Source organism: Limanda limanda, chromosome 4, assembly GCF_963576545.1.
Source record: "Limanda limanda chromosome 4, fLimLim1.1, whole genome shotgun sequence".
Lineage (NCBI taxonomy): Eukaryota > Metazoa > Chordata > Actinopteri > Pleuronectiformes > Pleuronectidae > Limanda > Limanda limanda.
The window spans coordinates 17,675,118-17,701,110 of NC_083639.1; the positions used below are offsets into that span (position 1 = coordinate 17,675,118).

The 25,993-nt window shown below is 44.3% G+C and overlaps 2 protein-coding genes across 3 annotated transcripts in view; both read left to right on the forward strand.

Moving 5' to 3' along the window:
- The first annotated feature begins 4,203 nt into the window (after nucleotides 1–4,203).
- Nucleotides 4,204–14,500, forward strand: sulf2a (sulfatase 2a). Its single transcript, XM_061069057.1, has 20 exons — nucleotides 4,204–4,405; nucleotides 5,177–5,416; nucleotides 5,521–5,672; nucleotides 6,140–6,309; nucleotides 7,812–7,962; nucleotides 8,239–8,414; nucleotides 8,590–8,718; nucleotides 9,026–9,082; nucleotides 9,202–9,331; nucleotides 9,657–9,864; nucleotides 10,214–10,472; nucleotides 10,802–10,898; nucleotides 11,016–11,110; nucleotides 11,196–11,255; nucleotides 11,341–11,507; nucleotides 11,677–11,819; nucleotides 11,987–12,095; nucleotides 12,186–12,219; nucleotides 12,697–12,750; nucleotides 13,144–14,500. The coding sequence occupies exons 1-20, from the start codon at nucleotides 4,204–4,206 to the stop codon at nucleotides 13,172–13,174; spliced, it is 2,664 nt and encodes an 887-aa protein (XP_060925040.1). The 3' UTR covers nucleotides 13,175–14,500.
- Nucleotides 14,501–15,924: 1,424 nt separating this feature from the next.
- The window catches only part of arhgap46a (Rho GTPase activating protein 46a), a 31,086-nt gene continuing 21,017 nt past the window's right edge, over nucleotides 15,925–25,993 (forward strand). For both annotated transcript variants that reach the window (XM_061069058.1, XM_061069059.1), the window contains exon 1: nucleotides 15,925–16,123. In XM_061069058.1, coding sequence (XP_060925041.1) covers nucleotides 16,110–16,123 — 14 coding nt within the window. In that variant the 5' untranslated portion in view covers nucleotides 15,925–16,109. The remainder of the gene's footprint in view (nucleotides 16,124–25,993) is intronic.

The following is a 25,993-nucleotide window of genomic DNA, read 5'->3' on the forward strand; positions in this document are numbered from 1 at the left end:
CATTAGCAAAGCCCTGCCAGCCTCGATTATGACCAAAGGGATCGGCTTGATAGTGTTGCATCAGGCCACATTCAGAACTGGATGTGTCTATTTAAACTTTCCCGGCCACTTCCTTGTATGTTTTCCAGCACGAAAAGAGGAGATGTGGATGTTCCCAGCTCCCATATTTGGTTTTATTTTATACAGAAAGTCTTGGTCTGTGAAGCACGTCTTCTCGTTTGGGAAAAAAATCCATCTGCAATGGAAGTGCTCGAGCTTTGTTCTCTCCTGACTGTGTGCCTAGAGGTTCCTTTCCTTTTCTCACACTCTCTCCGTCTTATTCTCTCCATCTCTCTCTCTGTGTCAGAACATTTGTGATAGAGAAACCAGGAGTTTGGCTTCTAGTTTGTGGGCTTTTCCCTTCATATTTTATAGGTATTATGAGATGCTGCTGATTAAATTGCAAGTGTACTTTCTGAGGTTTTCTCATATTCTGTCTGTGGCTCCAGCCTTCTCAGTGGGCTGTAGATTGTATGAATCAGACTTTATGCCTGTTTCAAAGCCCAAGGTGTTTTATTTATGGAGGGGGGGGGGGAGTACATTAAGTCTTTGGAAGATTCATAAAGCACTCTCTTAGCTTACTCACTGCCTGAACTATTATAGCACAGATGTGTGTTGTTGGGCAGTGTCATATACCTGTCTGTAGATCTGGTGTACGTTTTCATCTCTCCACTCTTGCCACCTTCTTACCATCATGCCCGTGCTGTGACATGGCTAGCTCGGTTGTCACAGCATTTATAATTCAGTCTTATCAATAAATGATGGGCGTCATTAAGTTTTTATTTGGCAATGCTGTGCTGCTGTCTCATAGAGCGTCTTTACAAGCCAGTGACTGAATTGCAAAACTTTCCTCCGCTGTTCTGAGTTCCAGGCATCACTTGGCATTAGTATAACCTCAGATGATCCTTGGCCCTCAAACATTTTTTAGAAGTCCATTCCCTATGATCTCATATTCTGCAAGCACACTCCCCCAGCCCTTCCTCTCTAAGCCCCCAATCTTTAATGAGTTTTGCTGAGAGTCATATTTACCCATGATGTCTAGTGTTTCTGTCTAAATTGCAAAAAAACACCTCCTCTTTCATTCCATCTCATTCGGCTGAATCAGCATTGTCGTTTCGCCGTTCACTCACAGTGTAAAAAGCTGATTTGGCCAGAGCTGTTTCAGGAAAACCAGCTCTAAATCCTCAGAGTAGTTTACAGAAACAACAGCTTGCTCTTGCATTATGGATGTGTACTAACCATCGCACTGGTCATGTTATTGGAGACTGATAACAGCTTGTTTTAAGTTTCCCTATACGGTGGTCCATCTCTGTTTCTCCTCACATCTTCAAGGTTCCTAAAAGAGCCTCTCTCTGTTTTGGACGTTACGGTTTCCTCTGCGTCGTCTTTGTGGTTTCATGTAGCATCTGCCACCCAGAGAGATAAACAATACCGGTGGATGAAAGAGAGAACTGAAAAGAAAGCACTGTATGTGTCAGTTAGAGCTGATAAAAGCCTGAAAATCCAATTAGTCCTCAGTTTACCGGGGGGGAAGGAGGAGGGCCTCATGGGAATAATGTCAGGAAATAATCACCGTCGTAGCATGTCAATAACACAGCATTTACATACTTGGCTATTGATATGTCACTGTATATAACTGAGCTGGTAAATCTGAACTAAATTTAGTATTCCATGATGGTTTTTTCCCCCCATCAGCTTTTTGAACAGATGCACAACATCAAAGGGAATTTATATGTTCTACAACATAAAACCACTCTTTAAAGGGATAGTTCACCCAAAAAGGAAAATTCACTCAATATCTACTCACCCCTATTTCTATGGAGGGGTGGGTGAAGAGTCCACAAAACACTTTGGGAGTTTCAGGGGTAAACAGCGTTGCACCCTCCACTTGTTCAAATAAAAACAAAAAACAACAGAAACAAAACTGAAAAAACCTCCACACATTCAAAATCGACTGGTAAACCAGGAAATTTACACCATGATTTAGCCTAAATGTCCACTGTGATGCCCCTGAGTAGATAAAGAGGGATTTTTTTCTTTTTGGGTGAACAATCCCTTAAAGAGGATGTGGCAGAGGTGTAGCGCTGAACACACTGAATCTATTCTCTATTCATTGTAGATGTCCTGGAATCCAGGAGTTATAACTGATGAATATAGACAATGCTGGTTACATGTGTGTTGTTCATGGATTGTTTTCATCCAATGCTTGATATGAAAGAAGGGATACAGGCAGGAAGAGAGCAGGAGATTGAAGCAAGGACGATTTCAAAACACATAGCGCCCTGGGTCAGAGCTCATGGGCTCCTGCGGGGAAGAACCACATGCCCTGCTGTTGGAAACCAGTGTAAACCCAGCTGCTGCTGTACAGTGTGTGTGTGTGTGTGTGTGTGTCTGTGTCTGTGTGTGTGCACATATATTCACATGTTTGTGGTGTGCATTTGAGAGTGCCCAATTGTGTCTTATGAGCAAAGCAAGACCATAGAGGAGGATGGAGGACGTGTGTGGGAGCTGGTGCGATAGAAAAGACTTTATTAATGAGCACAGTCTGGACACCAGATTCGACCAGAGGGGAACATGGAGCTTTCTGTTCGAGAGGAAATCTCTTACATTCAGTCACACTTCTCTGCCGTGACTCTGTGAGAATATTAGCTCTTGTAATTATCTTTTTTTTAAATGTGTCGTGTGCGTACAGCCGGGCATTGTTGCATTGTGTTGAACTGTTTTCCAGTCAGTTTGTCATTAAGGAGGAGCAGTCCCAGCAGAGAAAGCTTGCAGTTGTGTTGTTGTTATTGTCTTCATCTTCACACAAAGATTGCTCCGACCACGTACTCCTTGTGGACTCACTAACACGCACACATCTACCCAAACCCCCACCTTTGTGTGATAGTGGTGGCAGGGTATTCACTGCCTCCTGTAAACCATGTTTATGGATTATGGTCACTAGGGCATGTGGCTGCTGTGATTATGTGTCATCATAAAATAGGCACATGTGTTCAGTATTTCTCAAATAAATGTGTGACATCTTACTGCGGAGTGAAAAGAACGTGGGTTTATATGAACAAATTGGGTTTATTTAATCATGACTTCCTTTGTTTTAAAAGTTCATATGTCAAAAAATAAATTCTTCCTGATGTTTGTCATTGTTCTAGAAATTAAATATTCTGTTTATGAAACGTTTTTTCTTGTGGTTGAACTGCATCTATCTAAACTAGAAGCGGTTGTTTGCCTCTGCTTTGTTCTGTGACTGCAGTGGATGTTCCTGCAGTTTCATACTAATTATAGATATTGTTTTAGACAGGTAGATAATGCTGCATATTTTCAGGGGAGCAAAGAAAAACAGTTTCCATGTTAAACTCTGAGGGGATATACTGTTAATGAGGAAGAGTTATTAGAGAGCTAATAGGATTGCAGTATAATTATGTCGAACCGCATGTAGAGATTAATTAGGAAAAAGCTCTATTTAACACTTATTTGACTCTAATTGTCATGTTAAACTTTCACAGAGAGCAGAATTTGTACTTTTTCGCACATCTTGAGGCTCTTTTCTTTTATTGGCCTTGGTGATATATCTGCAGTTATTTTTCCTGCTCTCATTTTTCACTGGCACTTTTAGTATTTTTTCTGTTCCACACTGTGTCGACTCTGTATCTAAATCGATGTTCTTCCTCTCCTTTTCTCTCTTTACATTGTCACCCTGCTCATTGACCCCTGTCTTCATTTTCCTCCTCTCATCCTCTCTTCTTCTGTCTTTCCCCTTCACCTCTGCTCCTTACCCCTCCTCCCACCCCACCGCACACCAACTCCCCTCATCCCTCATATCCATCCTTACCCTCTCCTGGGGAGGTGAGGCCTGAGCTGGCCCTAGGCCCAGGCCCATTAGCCCCAGCCTGCCAGCCATGTGCTCATCACCAGAGATCATTACACCCAGCCAATGACACCACTCTAATGCATCATTAATGATTGATTAACGAGCTGAGCTCAGCCTAAACGGGTGCATTTGTAAGGAAGAGCACCCTGTAATGGCTGTGCAAGGCTTCCATCTGCTATTTTTTACCATGTTTGTGTGTGTGTGTGTGTATTTTATTTTTAACCGTCTCTCTGTCTCTGTTTCGTCTCTCAGGTTGAGAGAACTGAGGACTGAGGAGGTGACTGCAGGGTAACAAGATGGCAGGGCGGGTTCTCTCGGCCCCGCTCCCTCTTCTTCTTGTCCTCCTTTTTGTCATGGTGGAAGTGCTTCCTGTGGTCCATGGCTCTGGCTACCTGTCTGGATACCGCCACAGGTCACGCCCGCAGAGGGACCGCCACTTTCGCAATGTCCGACCCAACATCATCCTGATCCTCACTGACGATCAGGACATCGAACTGGGTTAGACATTTTCCTCCGTCAATCCTTCCTCTGTGTGTGTGTTGACTGGGTGTTTGTGCATCTGTCTCTCTCTGTTTGTTTTGCGTTGATGTCCCATGGGTATGGATATTCTCTCCATGTGTATCCAACAGCCTCAGCAAGGGAAAGTCAGTCTAATGCTGCCTCTTGGCACCATAACAACTGGCCCACTCAAAGTCATGTGCTTCATTTGCCAACTCCTCCATTGCTGGCATGAAATGAGGGCGGCCTATGGCTTCCATTGTCCGGTTGCCAAACCCTGGCCATCTCCCTACCCGCTTAAGTCCTTTAGCGGCGTATTGGACTGGAGTGGCTGCATAATGGCCTCGGTGACATCCTTTGTCCTCCTGTGATCGCTAGTGAGAAGACTCCCATTGAAAAGCAGGAATTTATGGTCAAGCATCTGTTTCCCCAAACAATCACCATCAGCCTGAAAAGCTCTTGGTACACAAGCACTGTGTGGGTTACACTTTACCAAAAAGATTTATCCCCTCATTTTCGTTTCCCCTTCTTTTTCTCTCACCATGTCCATAATGGTTTTTGGTGCTAGCCCCCCATGCCCCGTGTTTATATTTTTCACTGTTTACCCTCTCTGTTTTCCTTGATCTCTCACTCTTTTTCCCCCTCTCCAACTGCTTTATTTCCCTCTGCGTCCCTTGCCTTTCAATCCATGGCCTCTGAATTGCCTCTCACCCTCCTGTCTCTTCGTCCAACCTCCCCCACCCACTTCTCTCTCCCACTCTTGTCTCCCAGGCTCAATGCAGGCCATGAACAAAACTCGGCAAATCATGGAGAAGGGCGGCACACATTTCTCCAACGCTTTCTCCACCACGCCCATGTGCTGCCCGTCCCGCTCCTCCATCCTGACGGGGAAGTACGTGCACAACCACCACACCTATACCAACAACGAGAACTGCTCCTCGCCGTCGTGGCAGGCCCACCACGAGCCGCACACCTTTGCCGTGCACCTCAACAACAGCGGCTACAGGACAGGTGAAGACTGAAAGTAGCATCGCACGCGTACATTTCAGTTGAGAGTTTCACAGATTCCTTGGGGCTTGATGACAACATTAACATAATCCTGTTCCTTCGCTCAGCCTTTTTTGGAAAGTATCTGAATGAGTACAATGGCTCCTATGTGCCCCCTGGCTGGAAGGAATGGGTAGCACTGGTGAAGAATTCGCGCTTCTACAACTACACCCTCTGTAGGAACGGAGCACGAGAGAAACACAACGGCAACTACTCAAAGGTATTAGTGGTATTAATTATTCCCCTCCCTGAATTTACAGAAACATTCCCTGTAGCTGAATTTAAAGGAAATATTTCTAGGTTAGTTTTTAAGCATTGCTTTTAATTGTTACCATATGTTGTTTTTGCTAAATACTGTGAAAAAATGATAGCATCCCTTTATATTTTCCAAACTCATATTTCTACATAAATGGGCATGATGTGATGACCAAGACTTTTAAACATTTTGATTTGATTTAATGGAGACAATGTTGAATTTTCCCTCGGTGTAACCAACCTGACATACTGTGAAAAATAATGGGTTATGTAGATTTCAGTTTGAAATACAGGATTACCAACCCTAGCTTTAATGGATCTTAAAGTCTGTAATGGGCAATGACCCGGCACAGTAAGAGCTTAACATCTGCTCTTTTGCTCTCCTCTGTCACTCACCGAGTGTCTGATGGAAAATGTCTCTCTTCTCCGCAGGACTACCTGACAGACGTCATTACCAATGACAGCGTCAACTACTTCCGTATGTCCAAGAAGATGTACCCCCATCGTCCTGTCATGATGGTGCTGAGCCATGTTGCTCCCCACGGCCCCGAGGACTCCGCCCCGCAGTACAGCTCTGCCTTCCCCAACGCATCACAGCACATGTGAGAACATTTGCCTTGAGGGGCCAAAACAAACAGAGCACTGGTAATATTACCAAGCTGTGAGCCCTCAGAGATTTATATCTATGATAATAATCTCACCTACACAAACAAGGGGGAGCAGTTAGATGAGGATTGCATTTGCTTACTTGATGTAAACCGATTTGGTTAATGTGGGACAAAGCTGACAAGCAAAAGGTGGAATTTTTACATTTTGCGGTATATGAGTCATCCTCACATTCACGCTCCCTTTCATTTCATTTGACCCAGAATGACACAAATTCCATAATCTCAGCTCGATCTTATCTTCCCCTGCCTGCAGTACGCTGCTGGCAGCCGAGCCCTCTCCGCTGTTTTCCTCTCCTCAGACAGTGTTTCACTCCGGTATATTTGGCTCATGTGTTGTTCACATAAGTGTTACTGCTGGAATGAGCTAATGTGTACCATTTTGCCAGCCGTGATCGGAAAGACATGATTGATAATGCATAGGTAATGAATTATGGGCACACACACATTTATACACAGACACATAAAACCTTCAAGCCTTTGTCTTTCTGACCATCCATGCTTGTGACTGGCTGTATAGTGCGGCTGGCTAATGGCTGACCTGCAATTGGCCTCAAGAGACAGATCCAAGGCCAGTAATGAGACTGCAGTTTCTGCCCCCTCTCTCCAGCCCCCTCACACCCTCACCCTGCCTCATCTAATCCCTCTAGCATCATTAACCTGTGCCACACAGGCTTTATACAAAGAATATTCTGAAAATTCCACCCCAGTGTCTTTGTACAAACTTTTAATTGCTCTTTCTCCATAAATTTGCTCCCTCTCGGGTGATGTTTTCCGAGCAAGCCTGCACTAGCTATTTTTCTCACTCCATCTCCCTCTGCCGTTATCATCCACATGAAGAGAGAGAGCGAGAGAGGCAGTAAAAGTCCGGCACTCCTCGGGTGATTAAGCTTCTTCTCACCTTGGCACCTTGCAGACGCTTCTTCACACTACATTAGAGCTGCCACTGTGGACCAGGCTGTGCGAGGCATTAGCATTTCTTAAAAGTCAAATCGATTCACTTTAAGTGTTAAATATGTTTCCTTTAGAGATCTCATTAGCTATTTAGCAGTGTTTATTCTCAAATAATTAAAGTTCCACATGACTCTGAGTTAAATATTGATCGAACTGTGTTCAGACTTATCGATTGCAATGCTTTGCATTTACACAATTTATGTAACTTCCAGTTTGGCACTATATAAACAGTTTTATGGCTACTTTGGAAAGAAAGGATAAGAGCAGTCAGATAATCCTGCTGTTAGTCCGCACACATTGGTACAGTTCCTATAATCCAATTTACAGCATTAGAAAATAGAAACTACACATACAGAGATGGAAAAAACAACTGGGTACAAATGTATGGTGAGATACAATGCAATACTGTGCTTTGATATTATCCTTTTTTCAGTATGTGAAAGATGCAACAGAAATGTAATGTTTCCATTGTCTACCACCTTCAGAACCCCAAGCTACAACCATGCTCCTAACCTAGACAAGCACTGGATCCTGCGCTACACAGGGGCCATGAAGCCGGTGCACATGCAGTTCACCAACATGCTGCAACGCAGGAGGATGCAGACCCTGCTCTCTGTGGACGACAGTGTGGAGAAGGTAGGACAAACTAGCACCCAGATAGACATATGCTTAAACACAGAAGCACACACACACACGCTTAAACACACCAGACAAACTCACACTGTCTGACACCCTCAAGTCCTGGGAGATCTGTGCTTGTTCTGACTGTGACTGTGTAATGTATTCACTGACACACTTGGTAAATTGTTCAATCCCATTTTCCTTGAAACGGGCACAGGAGACTTGAGCTTTCGAACACGTAGTAAAAGTTTTTCCACTCTGTAAGTGTTTGATGAGTCGTATCTTCTGTAGGTGTATAACATGCTGGTGGAGACGGGGGAGTTGGACAACACCTACCTCATTTACACCTCGGATCACGGCTACCATATCGGCCAGTTTGGTCTGGTCAAGGGCAAGTCGATGCCTTATGAGTTTGATATCCGTGTTCCCTTCTTTGTACGAGGACCTAATGTGGAGCATGGTGCCATGTGAGTGACTCCTCTGATATCTAGATGCTGTATTCAATGCCTTCAGACAAACTCCAGATAATTTCCCTGACATATTCCGGACCCATTTTCCAGAGTTCATGTCTGAAAACAGCTTGATATCTGTGAAATGAATACAAATGTGATCACTGTTCATTGTCCTCCTGTTTCCCTGCAGTAATCCTCATATAGTGTTGAATGTTGACTTGGCACCGACTATGCTGGACATGGCCGGTGTTGATATTCCGGCAGAAATGGATGGCAAATCCATCCTCAAGCTGCTGGACACAGACAGACCAGTCAATAGGTGAGCATGCACATCAGCTATTTTACTCACTCTCTTGGCCTTTAACAGACGCCTGAAGAATGACATTTAAAATGGGGCAGAGTTGTGGCTGTGTGCCAAGAAGTAATTTACCTGAACTTCACAAAGTTTTACTAAATCTCTGTTCTTGGTGTTTTCTTGCACGTAATGGAATCTGCAATCCAAATATAAATGTATAACACCTTTCCAGTGCTGTACAAGGATGGCATTTAGAAAAGGACCGCCGGTTTATTCAGTGCAAATATCACTGAGTGGTTGGACAGATTTTTTTTCCTCTCTCATTTTCCAGATTCCAGTTGAGCAAGAAGGGTAAAACCTGGAGAGACTCTTTCCTGGTGGAGAGAGGGTAGGTTTTATCGATTGACCTTTTGTGGGACATCATTCCAGGCATTGTCTTGTGGTGACACTAGACTCTTTGCCTTTGCTCAGGTCAAGGAAACTTCTCATGTTTTCCTGTCTTTTCAGGAAGCCTCCACACAAGAGGGCTGATGGGAAGGAAATGGCCCAGGAGGAGAATTTCCTGCCGAAATACCAGCGTGTGAAGGATTTGTGCCAGAAAGCCGAGTACCAGACGTCCTGCCAGCAGCCAGGACAGGTATCTGACCTGCAGAGTGATTTAATTAAGTTTGAGGGGAACAACATGGAGCGCAGCTTGTGCAGAGTGATAATTTGTGCTCTCAGAGTTCTATTAACATCAAAGTCTCTTTTTTTAATCCGTGTTTTTGAATATGTGTATATAGAACCCTGATTTGTTGAGAAATATGAATAGCGAGATTGATCCTATAAGAATATTGATCTGGAATATTTACTGCACTTAAGTTCTACAGATCCACGTTTCTTTGATGATAATGCCATAAAGGCCCCTTTTAATCAGAAGCCTTTTGTGAATTACCATCATATTTTCCTCTCTGTTGTTTTAGAAATGGCAGTGTGTGGAGGACCCGTCTGGCAAGCTGAGGCTGTATAAGTGCAAGGGCATGGCGAGTCTCTTTGCCCCACGTATGCAGGCTCTGATGGCCAGCGATGCCTCCCAGCTGTCCCTCACCCCCAACGCAGACAGCTGCAACTGTGGTGACGTGGGCGTCAAAACATCACTCCTGAAGAGGAAGAGGCTGCTCACCAAGAAGAGTAAGTTCCCCTTGTCACTCGCATGCACCATTGTTCTGCTGGTTATTAATAGATGTGATTTTGTGCAGAAAGATTTCCTTTGAAATGTCCTTGCAGGAGTCTACAAAGCCTTGCCAAACAAGGACATTAATCTCAAGCTAAAATAGTCAGCTCTTGAAGTATTCATGAGATGAGGAGTGTGTGTGTCTGTGCTGCCATCAAGTGGTGGTCTTCACTAATAGGGCCTTGAGAGAAATTAATTATATCAATGTTTTTTGGCACATGCTGGTCTTCACCTGTCATCTGCAGTAGCCAAAACACAATCCTCTTTTTCCGTCTCATTCAGATTCTTCTGTCTCGTCTTATTCAGAGATGAAATCCGGTAAGGCTGCCTCTAGGAAGCGCTGGGCTCGTTCCGTATCATTTGAGCTGGATGGAGACCTGTACGCTGTGGACCTGGAGGACGGCTACCGGCCGCTGGGATCCAGTAACGGCAGCTGGCCCACAGACACTAGGACTGGAGCTGAGAATGATGAGGACAATGAGGAGTTCAGTGGTATGGGAGTCACAGCCAAACCCACCAGCAGCAACAGACTCACACCACCCCCTTCTCTTAAAGTCACCTACAGGTGTGTGTGTGCTTGTTATTATCTCCTAAGGACCTTTTTCCACACAAACACTGACCTTATCAGGACTATTGGACCTCATAGGGACCAACTAATGTAATTTCTGACGTCCTGGTTAAGTTAGAGGTAACCTGAGAATTGTGGATAGGTTAAGGTTAGTGTAAAGCATGAATTGGTCATGGTTAAAGTTATGAATAAGGTTTTGATTAGGCTGTCCTCAATAAATAGAAATCAATGCAAAGTCCTAAGGATATACATCTGTCTGCAGTTATTTGTAATTCTATGAATTTGGATTTAATTTTTGAATTGAATGTTTTTGTGGGTTCCTGCAGATGCTCCATTCTTATGAATGACACAGTAAAATGTGATGGAGGACTCTACAAGTCCCTTCAAGCATGGAAAGACCATAAACTTCACATTGAGCATGAGGTACTGACACTTTTCCTTCCTTTTTTAAGCCGGCCTGTAAAAACATTTTCAATGAAGAATATCGTGTGGTGTCTAATGAAGATTTTGTGTCTATGTGTTTCTTCCTGTTGAGTTTAGATCGAAACATTGCAGACCAAAATCAAGAACCTGCGTGAAATCAAAGGTCACCTGAAAAAGGTGCGGCCAGAGGAATGTCAGTGTGACACACCCAGGTGAGAGTTGATCGGGACACAACACTGTCACCAGCAGCACAGTGATATAATCATAAACTTAAACTGTCGCCTTTTGTCTTTTCAGTTATATCCTCAAGAATAAAGACACTTTTAAGTTAAATGCAGGACGCATGCACTCACTGAGGTAAAAACCTACATTTTATGACACTTAATAACTGATTGATTTCTTCCCGCACTTTTATTATAACAAATGTTTGTGCTTTCGTCAGAATGCCGTCCAAGCTAAAGAGTCAGTGGCTGGAGAAGGACCAGAAGCGCAGAAAGAAACTCCGTAAATTCCTCAAAAGACTCCAGAACAACGACACCTGCAGCATGCCGGGTCTGACCTGCTTCACCCATGACAACCACCACTGGCAGACTGCCCCCTTCTGGACAAGTGGGGAACAACATGTTGTTTTAGAAGAATATTATGTTAAAACTGTTATTTTTTTTATTTTCCAGCAGATATGATGAAAACAATATTGTTGGAATCCTGGTGTAATATCCATTGTTTTCCACGCTCACCCCTCCCTTCCCTACCCACTCCCCCTTCCTCTGTCCCTCAGTGGGTCCATTCTGTGCATGTACCAGTGCCAACAACAACACCTACTGGTGCCTCAGGACCATCAATGACACACACAACTTCCTGTTCTGCGAATTTGCTACTGGTTTCCTGGAGTATTTTGACATCAACACTGACCCATACCAGGTATGTTATTTGTACAGACGCAAGCATGATGGCAAAAACTTGTGAATAATAACTACAAAAATGAATCTACAACATGATTGATGGTGCATTCCTGTGAGCACAGGGGGCACAGATTTTCCATAGTTCCCAAAGCCTTTGCTGACATTGTGTCCTTATTATTCCTGCAGCTGATAAATGCTGTCAGCACGCTCGACCGCAACACTCTGAACGCATTGCATCAACAGCTTATGGAGTTACGAGGCTGCAAGGGACATAAGCAATGCAACCCGGAGAAGGGTGAGAAAAGCTCCTCTAAGTCAAACATGAATTATTACTACGTCTCCTTTGATTCAGACTGGGACTAATGTGAGCTTCCATTCTTTTTAGGAGGGAAGGAGCGAAGCTACTTCAGCGAATACAGGTATTTTTTTTTTCCTCTTGCAGCACAGCTGATTACTTTGTCAAACACTGCAGATGGAGTTCATATAACAATGTAAAATCAGAGAGGTTACAGACTCCCCAGTGCGTCTTTGGTTAAATTTTTGCTCAGTGATTAATCTGGGGAGTCGAGAAAATGAAATACTGTGATTTTTGAACATAAATTGATCCTTTTTAAACTTCCACGGTTCCTTGCTGTTGGGATCAAAGTCTATTCAGCATGCAGAAGCAAAAAAGGGCCAAAATATGAGCCTGAATTTCAGCTTTTGTCTTCCCTTTTAGAAATGAAGCCTAATTGCTTGTCTCTGCTGTGCGTGTGGGTGTGTATGTGTGTCTGTGCGCATGCATGTTTGTGTGTGCACCTGTGTGCGTGTGTGTGTGTGTGTTTTGTGTGTATATACCTGTTTGTTTGTCTACATGCATTTGCCCTGCGCGTGTTTACGTGCTGTGCATGCTTCAGGCCAGTTCATCGTCGAAAGAGGCCAAAAGTGAAGAAGCCTTCGTCCAAATCGCTGTGAGTTTGTCATAACCCATCTGTTCCTCTGTAGTCAGCCAAGCTCTACTCCTCTCTCTGTCCAGATTTTCTTATAGCTTGGTCAGATGACCCATCAGCATGCTGCCCTCACTCCATTTCACAGTAGCTTTGTACATCTCTAATTACAGTAACTCATCTACCTGCATTGCAAAGCTGCACCTTCACCTTCTTTTTCATTCAGCCATCCACTCAAGTCCAATTCTGTGAAGCAATGCAGATGTGTCTCATTTTGTTGTGTTCTCAGTCCTGTTATTGTCATCCGTTACTTTTCCTCGCAGTGTTGGTGGGAACAGACCACAACTGGAGCCACGGTTTCCAGTGAACCCCTCAAGCAGCACATGTAACTCACAGCTCTGTTTTCCCCCTGCACAGGGGGCAGATTTGGGAAGGGTGGGTTGGCTAACCACCTGCATCCCACAACCGAGCACATCAGCCTCCTCCGGCGAAGGAAGGAGAAGGGAGGGAGTGCAGGCAAAAACCCAAGGACCTTGACCACACCTCGATGGACCATAACCTGAGATACCACTTTTCTCTACTCTGGGTTTTTCCTTTTTGAGAGAGCTGCTGTTTGTAGCCCTCACCCAGACAGAGGAGACGCTGAGACTGAGAGGAGGCGTAAAAACTCTTCAACCGTCACTTCTACCTGCCGCACACATTTCATACACATGTGCATCCTCTGTTAACCCCCAGCTGTGAGGACTGTTACCATCAACAAGATGCTGTGAATCAGGTGGGGGCAGTTTGGTATCCACAAGCCATTCAGTCTAACGGTACTGCTTGTAGATAATATATATCAGCTTTAATCATTTTTCTTTCATGTCATGAGATGTAAGGTGGCAAAGTGATGATCCATGTCAACTCTGCTGCTACGCAATGAAGCCATGGCCTCATGATGTCTCTGTGGCACATGCTTAACCATTACTGCTTGGACATATCTCTTGCTCTTTCCTCTGCACCAACGTGTCTGCACATGGAGGTGGCACAGACTTTTCAAACAGCCGCCAGTAACAGACTCTTCTAATCTTTTTGTATTATAGTTGATCTTAACGCTGATGAATGTCCTTTAAAAGCATCATCTTCCTCAACGCTGTGAGATGTGGAGACCGCCACACCTTGTACAGACCTACACTAGCCACCGTCCCACAGTAATACAACCCAGACCTCCAGAAGATGGGTCCACTGGCAGAATGCGTCATTACTAGTGAATGTCGTTTTACTCCCTCGCGTTGTCAGTACCACACTGTAGAAGTATCCAAAAAGTGTGTTCAGCTTGCTATACATGGTGCTACAGAATAACAACACAGATACAAAACCTTGCTGTACAGTACAGTACGTATTTGAATGTATGTTGTGCAATTAATATAAATGTTTACAATATTTTTTATAATACTGAAGAGGCAGACCTCATTGTATGATATGAGTTGACAAGATGAACTTGTAGTAAGAAGTGTAGCTTGAGAATGTCATTGCCCTCAATTTGTATGTTTTGTTCTTTCCTTATTTACATGGGAAAAGCACTTAAGGGGTTCACTGTGAAGAGAAGCGCCGTGTACATTTCAATGGATGTTGAGTTTACCCTGTTCCGGAGGAGAAACACAACAGTGTAATACTTATTGATGTGAATCTTAGCTAGCTGCCTCTGTTAGCTTCTGTGACTTTTTTTAGCAACTACTTCCATAGACCTGAGTGCTGATAGTGATTTGTGAATAAAGTGTTGTTTGACCATAAATTCGACCCGACTATTATTCTGACATAATGTCGGCTTACTTGTGTTGCTGTCCAGCAGGTGTCTCTGTCTGCTTGTCCACAGGGTTACATAGTAATACACTAGTATTACTACAGTGGAGAAACAAGTTCTTATCCTCATGAAAGAGCTGGTTGTGGTGTTCAGGGTTTTAACTGACTGAGTCACATGAGAATACGTTGAAAAATCAGCATATCTGATCTCTGATATTCAAATATTAGTCAAGGTGTGTCGCCTAGCAATGCTTTTCCAAAAAAATAAACTACAGGAAATGCCAGAATTAAACTTACCCAGTTGATGACTTTCATTGAAAAAAAAGTTTTATGAAATGTTATATTTGAATATGTAAATAAGGCCTTATCAAATCAAATATGCACAGATTTGCATCTCATATCAGACTGTTTTTCCATATTAGATCCAGAGCTTATTATAGACAGAATTTCATTTCACTCCATAAGTCAGAAATTACTGTCTATAGCCATGAAGTGAAGCATTTTCAACAGGATTATAAAATAAACTGTACTGATCCCAGCAACCGATAGCTGGAATGAGGTATACAAGAAAATACAATAATAAAATGTAACTGAAAAATGTGTAAATCAAAGAGAATATGTAGATTAATAATATAAACAGCTTACTGCAAACGGATATTTTATTTGTAGAAAAATTAACATGAGAAGAGTGAAGTGGCACAGTCTAAAGTTCAATAGGATGTGTATTGAAATATTCAAAGTTAAGTAGAAGATAAGACTATTATTACCGTAGAAAAAACAGTAACTTTACAATCTAAAAATAATTAAATAATAATAACAGTGATAAATATAAATAAATAAAATAATAAATATGAATAATGTATAAGGCTATGAATGATATATACCAGTTCGTCTGGTAAAATAACATTTAGAATATAGAAATATAAGATAGATAGAGTGGGGGTGGGAGAGGGAGAGAGAGATAGAGTTGGGGGGAGAGGGAGAGAGAGGGAGGGAGAGAGAGACACACACACACACACACAGAGAAAGAGCGAGGAAGAGAGTGAGAGAGGGGGGGAGACACACACACAGAAAGAGCGAGAGAGGGGGGAGAGAGAGACACACACACAGAGCGAGAAAGAGAGAGAGACACACACACAGAGCGAGAAAGAGAGAGAGAGAGAAGGGGGGACACAAAGAGAGAGAAAAAGAGCGAGAAAGAGAGAGAGAGAAAGCGCGAGAAAGAGAGAGAGAGGCACACACAGAGCGAGAAAGAGTGAGAGAGAGAGAAAGCGCGAGAAAGAGAGAGAGACACACACACAGAGCGAGAAAGAGAGAGAGAGGGGGGGCACACAGAGAGAGAGAAAGAGCGAGAAAGAGAGAGAGAGAGAGAGAGAGAGAGAGAGAGAGAGAGAGAGAGAAAGCGCGAGAAAGAGAGAGAGAGGCACACACACGCTCAGAGAGAGAGAGAGAGAGAGAGAGAGAGAGAGAGAGGAGCGTCTCGTGCAGCTCACTCCACACACGGAGCAGACAACGCGCTAACAAGCAGAAACTTCACAGAGAACTCTTCTTCTTCTTCTTCTTCTCTCTCTCCGTGTGCGGCTCGTCTACCATGTGAAGAAATGGCCGGGACCAGGTAAGACAACTCTCACGATGAACTTCCAACCGATAAAAGAAAAAGTTGTAGGGGGGGGGGTTTGAGGAGCTAAACGCCGCCGGGAAGCTCCGTGAGGGCAGCTAGCTCCCTCCCGGAGCAGTGCGGTGTTCCACCCGGAGAGAGAGAGAGAGAGAGAGAGAGACATGCTGGTGAGAAGTTGTTAAAGTGCAGGAAGAGGTTGAACCAGTGTGAGTTTGGTGGAATCCACCCTGTGATGTTTCTCCTGGTGTTTCCTTGGTGTTCAGCCTGTGGCCGCCGGGCAGCTCCACACACAGACTGTTCAGTGTGTCGCTAGCATGTAGCTGAGGAGCAGACACACCGGGAGAAGTGGATCCTTCACTGACTGTCTGCAGCAGAGTCACACCAGCTCCAGCTAAACCTACTTTCCACTTTCCTCGTGTTTCTCTCATCTTCTAAAACGTTTTCCTCAACTCATCCACACTCTGGTTAAAGTCTCTGTTGTGGTTGAAACACCAAGAACCCAAACGGAAGGCAAATGCTCCACAGCCCATTTGTTCCTCACTGGTTTTACTGGTTGAAGGCACCAGTGCTAGCTACTGGTTTGATGTGCACATGCTGGATCTCCACAGCATCTGCTCTGACTGCAGCTGTGCATCAGAACTTTGTTCAGCTTTAATCCCTTGCTTCACACAGATGGTTTGCTTTATCTGCACAGTCTATTTAAAGCTACTGTGAGGTATAGAACCAGCTCCCTCAGTTCCCCTCAAACTGTTTTCATGCACACTTTTCAGATGAAGGTGTTTAAGTGACTTCATATATAGTGAAGACTTATAAAACTTAAGCTTCAGGTTCCTCCTCCTGATCAATCCTGTTCAATGTGTGATCTGGGCAACAAGCTGCTGGTTGGATCATTTATATATCGCCTGAAGCTGTTAGTTTGCCACACAACAGCAGCCTGGCTCACTGGGTGCGGCACCCTCCCAACTGGTGCTCATCCGCCCAGTGCTGGCAGCCTTCACCTGGTGCTGCTTCCTCACACATGTTCAATCTTTCACAACCTCCTTATCTGCCGAGGGTCTTAATACATCCCCACCAGAGAAGACAAGATGGTTTATTTGGTATTCCTGCCTCCTCCACCGACTACTTTTCATTAATTCACTCATCGGGGTTTGTCTCTGAGTTGAGCCGTCTAATGGGACGGCTCCCTCACGACAACATGCAGACAAAAGAGGACAAACAATGCGTCCCTGTAACCAGGTGAATCAAAAGTGGGACTTTGGACAAAGACACGGCAGGATGTCCATCCTACGGAGGATTAGACAATAGACTTGTTTGTTTGCCCGTTGAGAGGAAGCAACTTTGAAGTTTATGATTCTTTTACAGTGTCTTATTATGGGGTTGTGATGTGTTAATATTATATTTGCTGTGGTCGGCTTTTTTCAGTTGTAGATTCAGGTTTTCCTCTCTGTTTGAATCCTGTTCAGTCCTGTTTTCTCTCCTGTAATCCCGGTCACCTTCCTGTTGATCCGAGCTGTTACACTTGTTTCATCTGCCACCATGACGCAGTAATGAGGATAATAGACTGTACCTGTACAACCCCTGACATTTTGAACCTTCTGCCTGTGGGGATTAGTGGCTAGTTAAACCACACTAGTTAGGACCTGATGCTCAGAGTGCTGATCATCACTCACTAGCATTACAGAGGATAATAGCGTGTGGGACTGATAGGCTGTAAGGAGGAATGAGTCATCTGCTTAAAAAAAAAGTTCAACATGTCGATATAATGTTCGTGAGCTGTGTGTTTGAAGTGCAAAACTCACATGGCCTCTATACATGTTAAGGCTCCATTATGCTTCTACGTATCCGTTTCTCGGAGAGGGACGCACGAAGACCAGAGAGTCTTTTTGATTTATGCCTTTCCGACGACTATCTGTCTAAAAACAATTCCCCGCCAAACCCATAGGTGGCGCAACGGAAGACGAGCTCAGAGAAGCCTACCCCATATCTGGGAAGAAGAAGTCCACGTGTGTTTATTTACCTCTGTCGGCTTGCCTCCCACACACTGAACCATGGCAACTAACAGAACTAAATAAAGTGACACCCAGCGGGTCAAAATGCTGATGTAATCGTTTCTTAGCGCAGCGGTTCCCCGGTCTTGTTTCCGGACTGTGTTGCTGATTCCACAGCTTGAATCTGCTTGAGGCTTCATGTAGCTAGCTAGCTCCCCCCCAGCTTCCACACACAGTCCGCAGGCACTCCCGACACTACCTACTACCCAGTGTTTGCTTCTAACCTGACGGTATTATAGAAACAGTGTCATGATAGCAGTGGAATTAAAGTTGTGACAGCGGGTTCTTGCACTGTTACCACCGCAGTTAGCATGGTTGCTAGCCCGCTAGCCTAGCCCGCTAGCGCCGTTCTGAAAGCTCGTTATAACGTCAAAGTTTGAGGTCCGGAAATGTGAAATCCGGAAATGACGTCGTAGGGAAATGATGTCGTTCGCGGACCAATCACAGACAAGGGCTGTCCGTGGGGTCTCCGAAATAAACACGGATAGTTAGAAAAATCAGAGGTGCACGAAAAGCTGTCCGAGGCGCTCGGAGAGGGCGTTTCACGGCGGATAGGGCGGTCTTATCTATCCGTTTTAGAAAAGACGGAGAAGCATAAAGGAGCCTTTACACACAGAAATGGAACACTGAAATAAATGGATGAGATGTAGGTTAAAGCCTAAAAAAAAAATGAAAAAGCACTGCCTCAAACTTTATTGTTATTCGGAAAATATCAATCTCTACATGTTGATCCACATTCCACCAAACTACTCCCGTGGGTCCAGCACAGAGCCAGCTTTAACGTCTTCACCAGGCTGCTCTGTAGATCTAATCCTGGACAGCCTGCCGTCTGCACCTTCACATCCTCTAGAGAACAATCCGGACATGTCTTTCCTGTGTGGCTCCTCGACCGGCCTTTGACCCCCCCCCCCCACCCCACCTCACCCTGTAACTCTGCCCTGGGATTAGACCCCGGCCTCGTTTGTCACGTCAGCAGTGGAGGATTTCGGAGGGGGGGGGGGGGCTGTGTGGTAGCGAGGTAGCACTTCTACTGGTGGTAGGCAAGCAGGTCTGATCCTGATGGAAAATGTTGTTTTGGCAGCAAACAGATGACTGAATGCTTGGGTTCATTTTTTGTGAGGCTGTGCTAGAACATGGATGAGACTAAGCAATACAACAAAATAAAGTTGGGACATTGAATGTTTTGGGTTATTAAGCAAATACGCCCTAATAGCTTAATTTATTTCCACTGTTTGGACAAGTGACCCCATTGTTCCTCCTCTGACAGCTGGTGTCCTGGACAGAAAGGCCGGACTGTATGTAGTAAACAGCCTGGTTCGGTCATCAGCCTGTCCTGCATATGTTCGCGCTCGTCGCGAGTCTCTTCTGACCTGAAAAGTCCCCAGTTGCTCCTCAACTAAGAGCAAGGGGTTGGTTTTTTGTGAAGGACGGGAGCTTCTGTTTGGTCAGGCTCACTCCTATAAAAGGCAATTTATCGCTGAGTAGTGAGGCAGACTGCGGCTGTTCAGCAGAGCAGCAAGAGGGCCGGATGTTCCCAGCAGAAAGCGGCAGAATTCGTGGGATAAGGCAGGATGCTGGGACAAGACAATACTCTCCATACAGAAATCTGGGAGGCTGCTTCTCTGAGGTTGGTTTGTAGGCGGATTACAGCGGCTCGGATCTGAAGTAACATTCAAGACGGCCAACACAACAATGTTCTCCTGGAACCGGCGCCGAGGTAGGAGCTATTGTCTTAACATCTCATGAAGAATCAGTTTGTTGCAGTGGGGGTGAACATTTTGGCAGCTCCGGGGAATGAATTCACTTGGGCCATGTAAAATCGCTAGTTGGAAAGCAGCATGGGAAAGACAGGCCGTGCTGAAGGTGGCGGCGCGACCTTGTGGGATCCTGTCTAATCCAGCGCCCACGGAGAGGAGAAACTGTCTCCAGTTCTGGATTAGGGCAGCTGTTGAAGGAGGTCACCGCAGACCTCGTATACATGTCCAAAGCTCCTCCCTGGCCCGGCTCTGATTGGCCGAGCCTGGCAGTGCCGAGGCAACACAGAGAGTTCTCGTTGAGTGAAGTCTGCCTGTTGATCAATAGTCTGCATTGTTCTGTTCCATCACAGGCTTTAGAATAGGCTGCCTTTCACAGCCTTTGTAATGCATATATGAGTCATCACAGGACATTCTTGTCAACTAGGTAACCATTTTTTCCCATGTTCCCACAAAGCGCTCAGAATATGTATAAGAAGCAAGTGTTGGCAACCGCAGGACAACACAGGCTTTTTCTAACTTCATCACTTCATGTGTGTTCATGTGCAGGACAGTCCAACACACTGCAGATTGTGCAGAGGAAAATGCAAAAAGTCTACTGTGCATTTGGCCGCACCACAGTTTAAAAATAGACCCCGTGTCCAACAGTGTTACACAGTGCTATAGGCCTGGCATATAGAACACAGAGAAAACCGGACCAGCTGGTTCTCGCGCTTTAAAGGCGTGCGCAGTCACTCCAGTGACTCAGATCTGCTCTTCTCAGGCGATACTAGACAAGCTGGAAGAGTTACCTGCAAGTATATTTACTCATTTCCACTTTATAGATTTTCCTGGTGGAGAATTATTGTGCGTGAGTTCAAATCAACTGTCCTAAGAGCAGTTGTGACCTAAGAGGTGGTAAATCGGTTGCTGTTTCCCTTACCACTGGAGCAAGAGAGATGCAAACCTTTTAGAGATTTCAATACATTTTTTTACATATTTGCACATCAGTCTTCTCCACGTTGGTGTTTTGGAGCTCCCCAAATCTATCGATCTTTATGCACCATTCCTAGTCTTGCTCTCTCTGCCAGGCATGTGGCTGCCCGGCTGTTTGGTCTTAAAGTGCTTTACTTTTCTTCCGCTCATTGGCAGTCTGCCGCCCTGTTGCCTGGGTCGGCTCACATGAGTCCGGCTCTATCGTGTCTTACATGTCTGGCAGTGTAAGACGAACCCCGGTCCCGTTTGCCCATGTCAGCATGCAGTGAGTGGGGAACGGACACTGACAACTGCTGCTGCTGAGGGTGGGGGTGTAGAGAGAACGGGGGAGGAATGGTGCAGCATAGAGGAAAGGTATGAACCTCTTTGAGGCCATGTCCCCATTGATGAGTCTTATAAACCCAGCAAAATGCAAAGAGGGAATTCTCTCAGCTTCAACTTTTCCATATTCTGTCCAAGTACATACAATCACAAAAGTATTGTGTTGTCATTAATTCTGCTGTCCAAAGATCACCATTAAAAATATTTACAACACATGCATTTGACATTAAACGTTAAAAAGCCAAAGGGGATTGTTGAGTCCACCTTTTGATGAAAGGCAAAAAGCTGATAGTTGAGAGGAGGATTTCTCAGGGCCGATATCAAATAAATTTCTGATATTCAGATTTGCAGATATATATATATATACAATTGTAATTAAGGTTTGATATTTTACAGTTTAATCACAAAATTTGTCACAAATACAAAAAACAATTATAAACACAAATACAACCAAGTATATACTGTAGATCTTGAATTAAGAAACAGTAAATCCAAAGCTCAGGCTCAATTAAATAGATACATAGAAGTTATAACCAGAGGCAAAGGAGACACTCAGCAGCTCTGTGGGTTGGTTTACACAGCACATCACCGTTAAAGTCAGAGAACAAGATAAGTGTACACTATCCAAACCCCTAGCATTAACTTTTTCTGTGAGGACGAATGCCAAGAACGCCTCTTAAAAGTCCATGACTGTTTAACAGACTCTGCAGTCCTTATGCTGGTTTGTTTACTATTAAATTAAAAGACACACAAACACCAATTGTCCCGTGAGTTTGAGTGACCTCTAACCCTGGTGACACGGCAGGAACGGGAGGTGTTGAACAAAAGGACCGAGGAATGTGTGTAGACATGTGCAGGGCTTCTTTCTGTCATCTGAAACATGTGCACTCTCCCTCTGATGGCTCTGGCAGCCTGGGTGGAGCGGAGGAAGCTACACACCAACCCTGCACAGAGACGACCCACATACACCTCGTCCCTGCTCTGCTATTAGAAACACAAGAGGCTTCCTGGAAACAGTTGTGCCATTTGTTAATGATGAATCATGGTTCTGATAAGGACAAGCGCCTCCTTCTTTCCTATCAACAGGTGTTGGCCATTTTTATGTCCCAGTGTGTTATTTAGACTTTGGGGGGGTTAAATGTCAGCAATGTCAGGACCCTATTGTAGCTCTGAAGCACCTGACCTCCGACAGTAAAATGAACCATGGTTCATAAAACCAGCAATCAAATATCCTGACTGAAATACTGGATTTAAGGAGAACATTGCTTGTATTGCATGCATTCAGAAAACTATCATTGCAGTTTAAACTTTGAAAGTGGAAATTCAATTAAACCATTTTCTCTCAGTTTATTTTACAGCAGTCTTATTCTGCTGATGGTGTTACACACGTTAGAGCTGTTGCCCTCTCCGCTTCGGTTAAGGCGATCGTGGCCACAGCAGTCAACATGCCAGGTTTACAGCTCCGCTCTGCGTTAGTCACAGCTACTGGATACGCTGCCAAGCACTCAACAGTCGCTCTGTGTCCCAGCTCTTGTTTTACAATATTTAGATAAGCACGTTGCCTAGCAGCAATGCTGAATAGACTTTGTACATTGTTTATACATAATCAAACAGAAGTCTTCTTTTGGCAGATCACTCCCTCGCTTTACAGTGAATTTCCGGACGTATACTTGTCTCTGTTTTCTTATCGTTATAATGGTTTCGTACCTGTGCGGCAAGGTGAGTATAGATCACTTCACCTCCTTTGAGTGATGACTTATTTTGAGGCTAGTATCTGAGGAGAAAGGTTGATTTATGTCTCTAAATAGGAAGCAGCAGTTCTGTAAATATACTGGCCGGGGTGGACCTTGGCACTTGCTGTGCCTGGTGAATAGAGAGCTAAGGTTTCCCAGATGAATGGCAGGCCCTGTGTGAGAACTGAGCCTGCCCTGGTCCACAAGGGAGAGGCACAAGCACCCGCTCAGAATAGTCTGTTGTTGGAAAAGGTTAGAGATGATTTTACACGGGCACTAGATGTGAAAGGGGGCTTTAACTTGCTCACTGGTTCTGTCTATTTATTTCGACCTTACACATTTATGGACAAATTAATGCAGTAATGCTCCCATTTGTCTCAGTTTTTGACGCTGTCCTATCTGTGTATCAGAAATGCCACAATGGCACTGAAGCATAAAGCTGCAGTTCAGCCGTTACTAGATTATCTGATGAAACACTGCTGCTATAGTAGAGTCACAGCTCTATACTATACAGAGAAAACAATCTTTTCTCTCTCTGTGTGGTTTATCTTTTTTGACAAAATAAACAACCACATTTGGTATTTGAGTTTCTGTGAAATCAAAAGTTGGACAATGACACAAGACTTCATGTGGCCTATTTCTAGTAGCTGTATTGTCCAGTTCTCTATGTTTACTGTTGCTGGGAAAAATGCCATTTACGCTTTGGCGTTGGCTTCGAACAATAGGGCAGATTCCATGAGCTATATTCTGTTGTTTCCCTCACTCTGGGAAACCGCTCTGGGTTCCAGTTATTTTTGGAGTGGACTGCAAATTGTGGATGATAGATGAAGTATTTATTCTTCAGAAGGAGACCACTGGCACGTTGGGACTGGGAGTAGTTGGTTAAGAAGGTGTGCTTGTGTGCACGACTGCACACTTGTTCTGTTTATATGTGTACATGTGTCAGTTTTGGCCACTACATCCTCATTGTTTTTTAACAATTTGGCAGGTTTTATTTGTAGTAGTCATTTAATTCAGTAATGAAGGTTAGTTGAAAAAGTAAGACATTCTCAGCAAGGAGTTCTGCTCGAAAAGTAACATGTATACTCATTTGTTATAGAAGGGAGTGAGGCATCACAGACTCTGAACATGGGTTTTTGGCACATTGGGTAGTTTAATTAATTTGCGTCTAAAAGCAAGTCTGTCCTTCAGTCTTAGGAGCTTGTGTGTTCATTTTAGATCAATATAAAATGTTTCTGTTGGAGGGGAAACATCACTGAGCTGGTGCAGACTGCATTCCAAACCATTTATGAACATTTGCGGCATGGGGCAGTCTCCCTTAGTGGGAGTGCTACACTAAAGCAGCTTTCAGATATGCCCTGGACTAGGGATGTCACAAGCAGGGAATCCACGCTGGATTTACCGTGAGCCAGTGTAGGTTTGATGACATTTCTAAAATCTGACAAAGGCAAAAAATTAAATAAACAGAACAAACATCTCAAGGTGAAAAAGCGGTGTCAAACACGTAAAAAAACACCAACCTGGTGTGAAGGTGTCTGTGCAGAAAACCTCCCACTGTGTTGTGCATGTGTGAAAGGCCGGCTACGGGTATTGCATCCGGGACCCTGATCATTCAATGTTTAGTTGATCTACTTCAGGCGGTCTCATCTAATTTTGATAGTCAAATCAATGTAATTTTGGAAGGAATAAATAAAACAGTTTTTAATTGGAATAGAACCAGTAATAAGGTGTTTTGAGCTCAGTACTGGTGAATCATGCTGAAGGGAAGTTCCTTTGTATTAGACAAACTAATTTAATGGTCATCCCTCACATGTTGTTTGAGTTCTTCCAAAAGTGATGTTCCAGGAATTTCAGAACCTGAACCCCGGTCCTTTTCCTGCTTATCTTGGTCATGTCAACAGATCCCAGCAGGCTGGCTCTCAGCTCTAACTGCTGTATATTTACCCAGAGGGAACACTCCTTATGCAACCACTACACCCTGTGCTGCTAAACTCGTCAGCCTTGGCCTCCGTAGTTGACCCTCAAACCCTGTTTTCCTGTTGCGGCATACAAGACACCATGCAGCATGTTTTAGTCTGTGACTATTGGAGAGGGAGACACAGCCTGAACTTTCGTTCACTCTATGTTTGTAAGGGATTGGTTTATTTGGATTCAAACACTGCGTTTATAGAGTGATGACAAATGCAAGTGCAGAACAAGTAAGGAAGCATAAAGAGATCAGTTTCTGAGTGTGGGAAGGCCTCATGTGGAGGCCAAGGGGCAGTTAAAGGATGAAGGCTCTGGTATGTGTGGGGTAGTATTGACTGTTTGGCCTCTGCTCTGAATGCCCCATTATCTGCATGGCTTCCCGCCCATTAACTGTTGCGGATCTAATCAGTCTGGAAGGCATCTTCCAATAGTTGTATGCAGGACCTCTGTCTTTCACACTATAAACACTACCCTGCTTTACTTAACATAAGCAATGCAATCAATTATTCACAATTAACACCATTTGACTTTATTTTCTCCAAATTATCCCCTCGCATCTCCTTGTCGACCCAGGTGGGTTGACAACACAGTATAAACAACACACTACATGTTGAGTCCTCTGAGGTCAGGGCTGCGTGCCTGGTGTGAGGGACCGGACCAGATGGCCTCACAGCATAGAGCAGGGGAACACATGGGTAGACAGTATGTGAAAAGTTCCTATATCCTCGCCCCATGCTTTTTGCTATGTTTGCCTGGCTGTTAATTCTACCTAACATTCTACCTAACAGCCTAGTGCTGTTGCTGGCAGCACATGAAAGAGAGATAGATACTATCTGCTTGCTTGATGAGCAGGTACGTCAAAAGGCTTTGCAGTTAAAATAACGAACAGCTGATGTTCCTTGTGAGTTGAAGCCAACAGAGTGACATTGTAACCCTGCCAGACCTGACTGGCACCACACTACTCTGTGTCTATTTCTGAGGCCGGGCGAGCACACAGGGTGGATTTGGAAGTCACATGCAAAATGAATGTGGATATTTGTTGGGACACTGTAGGTACTGTTACTCGTG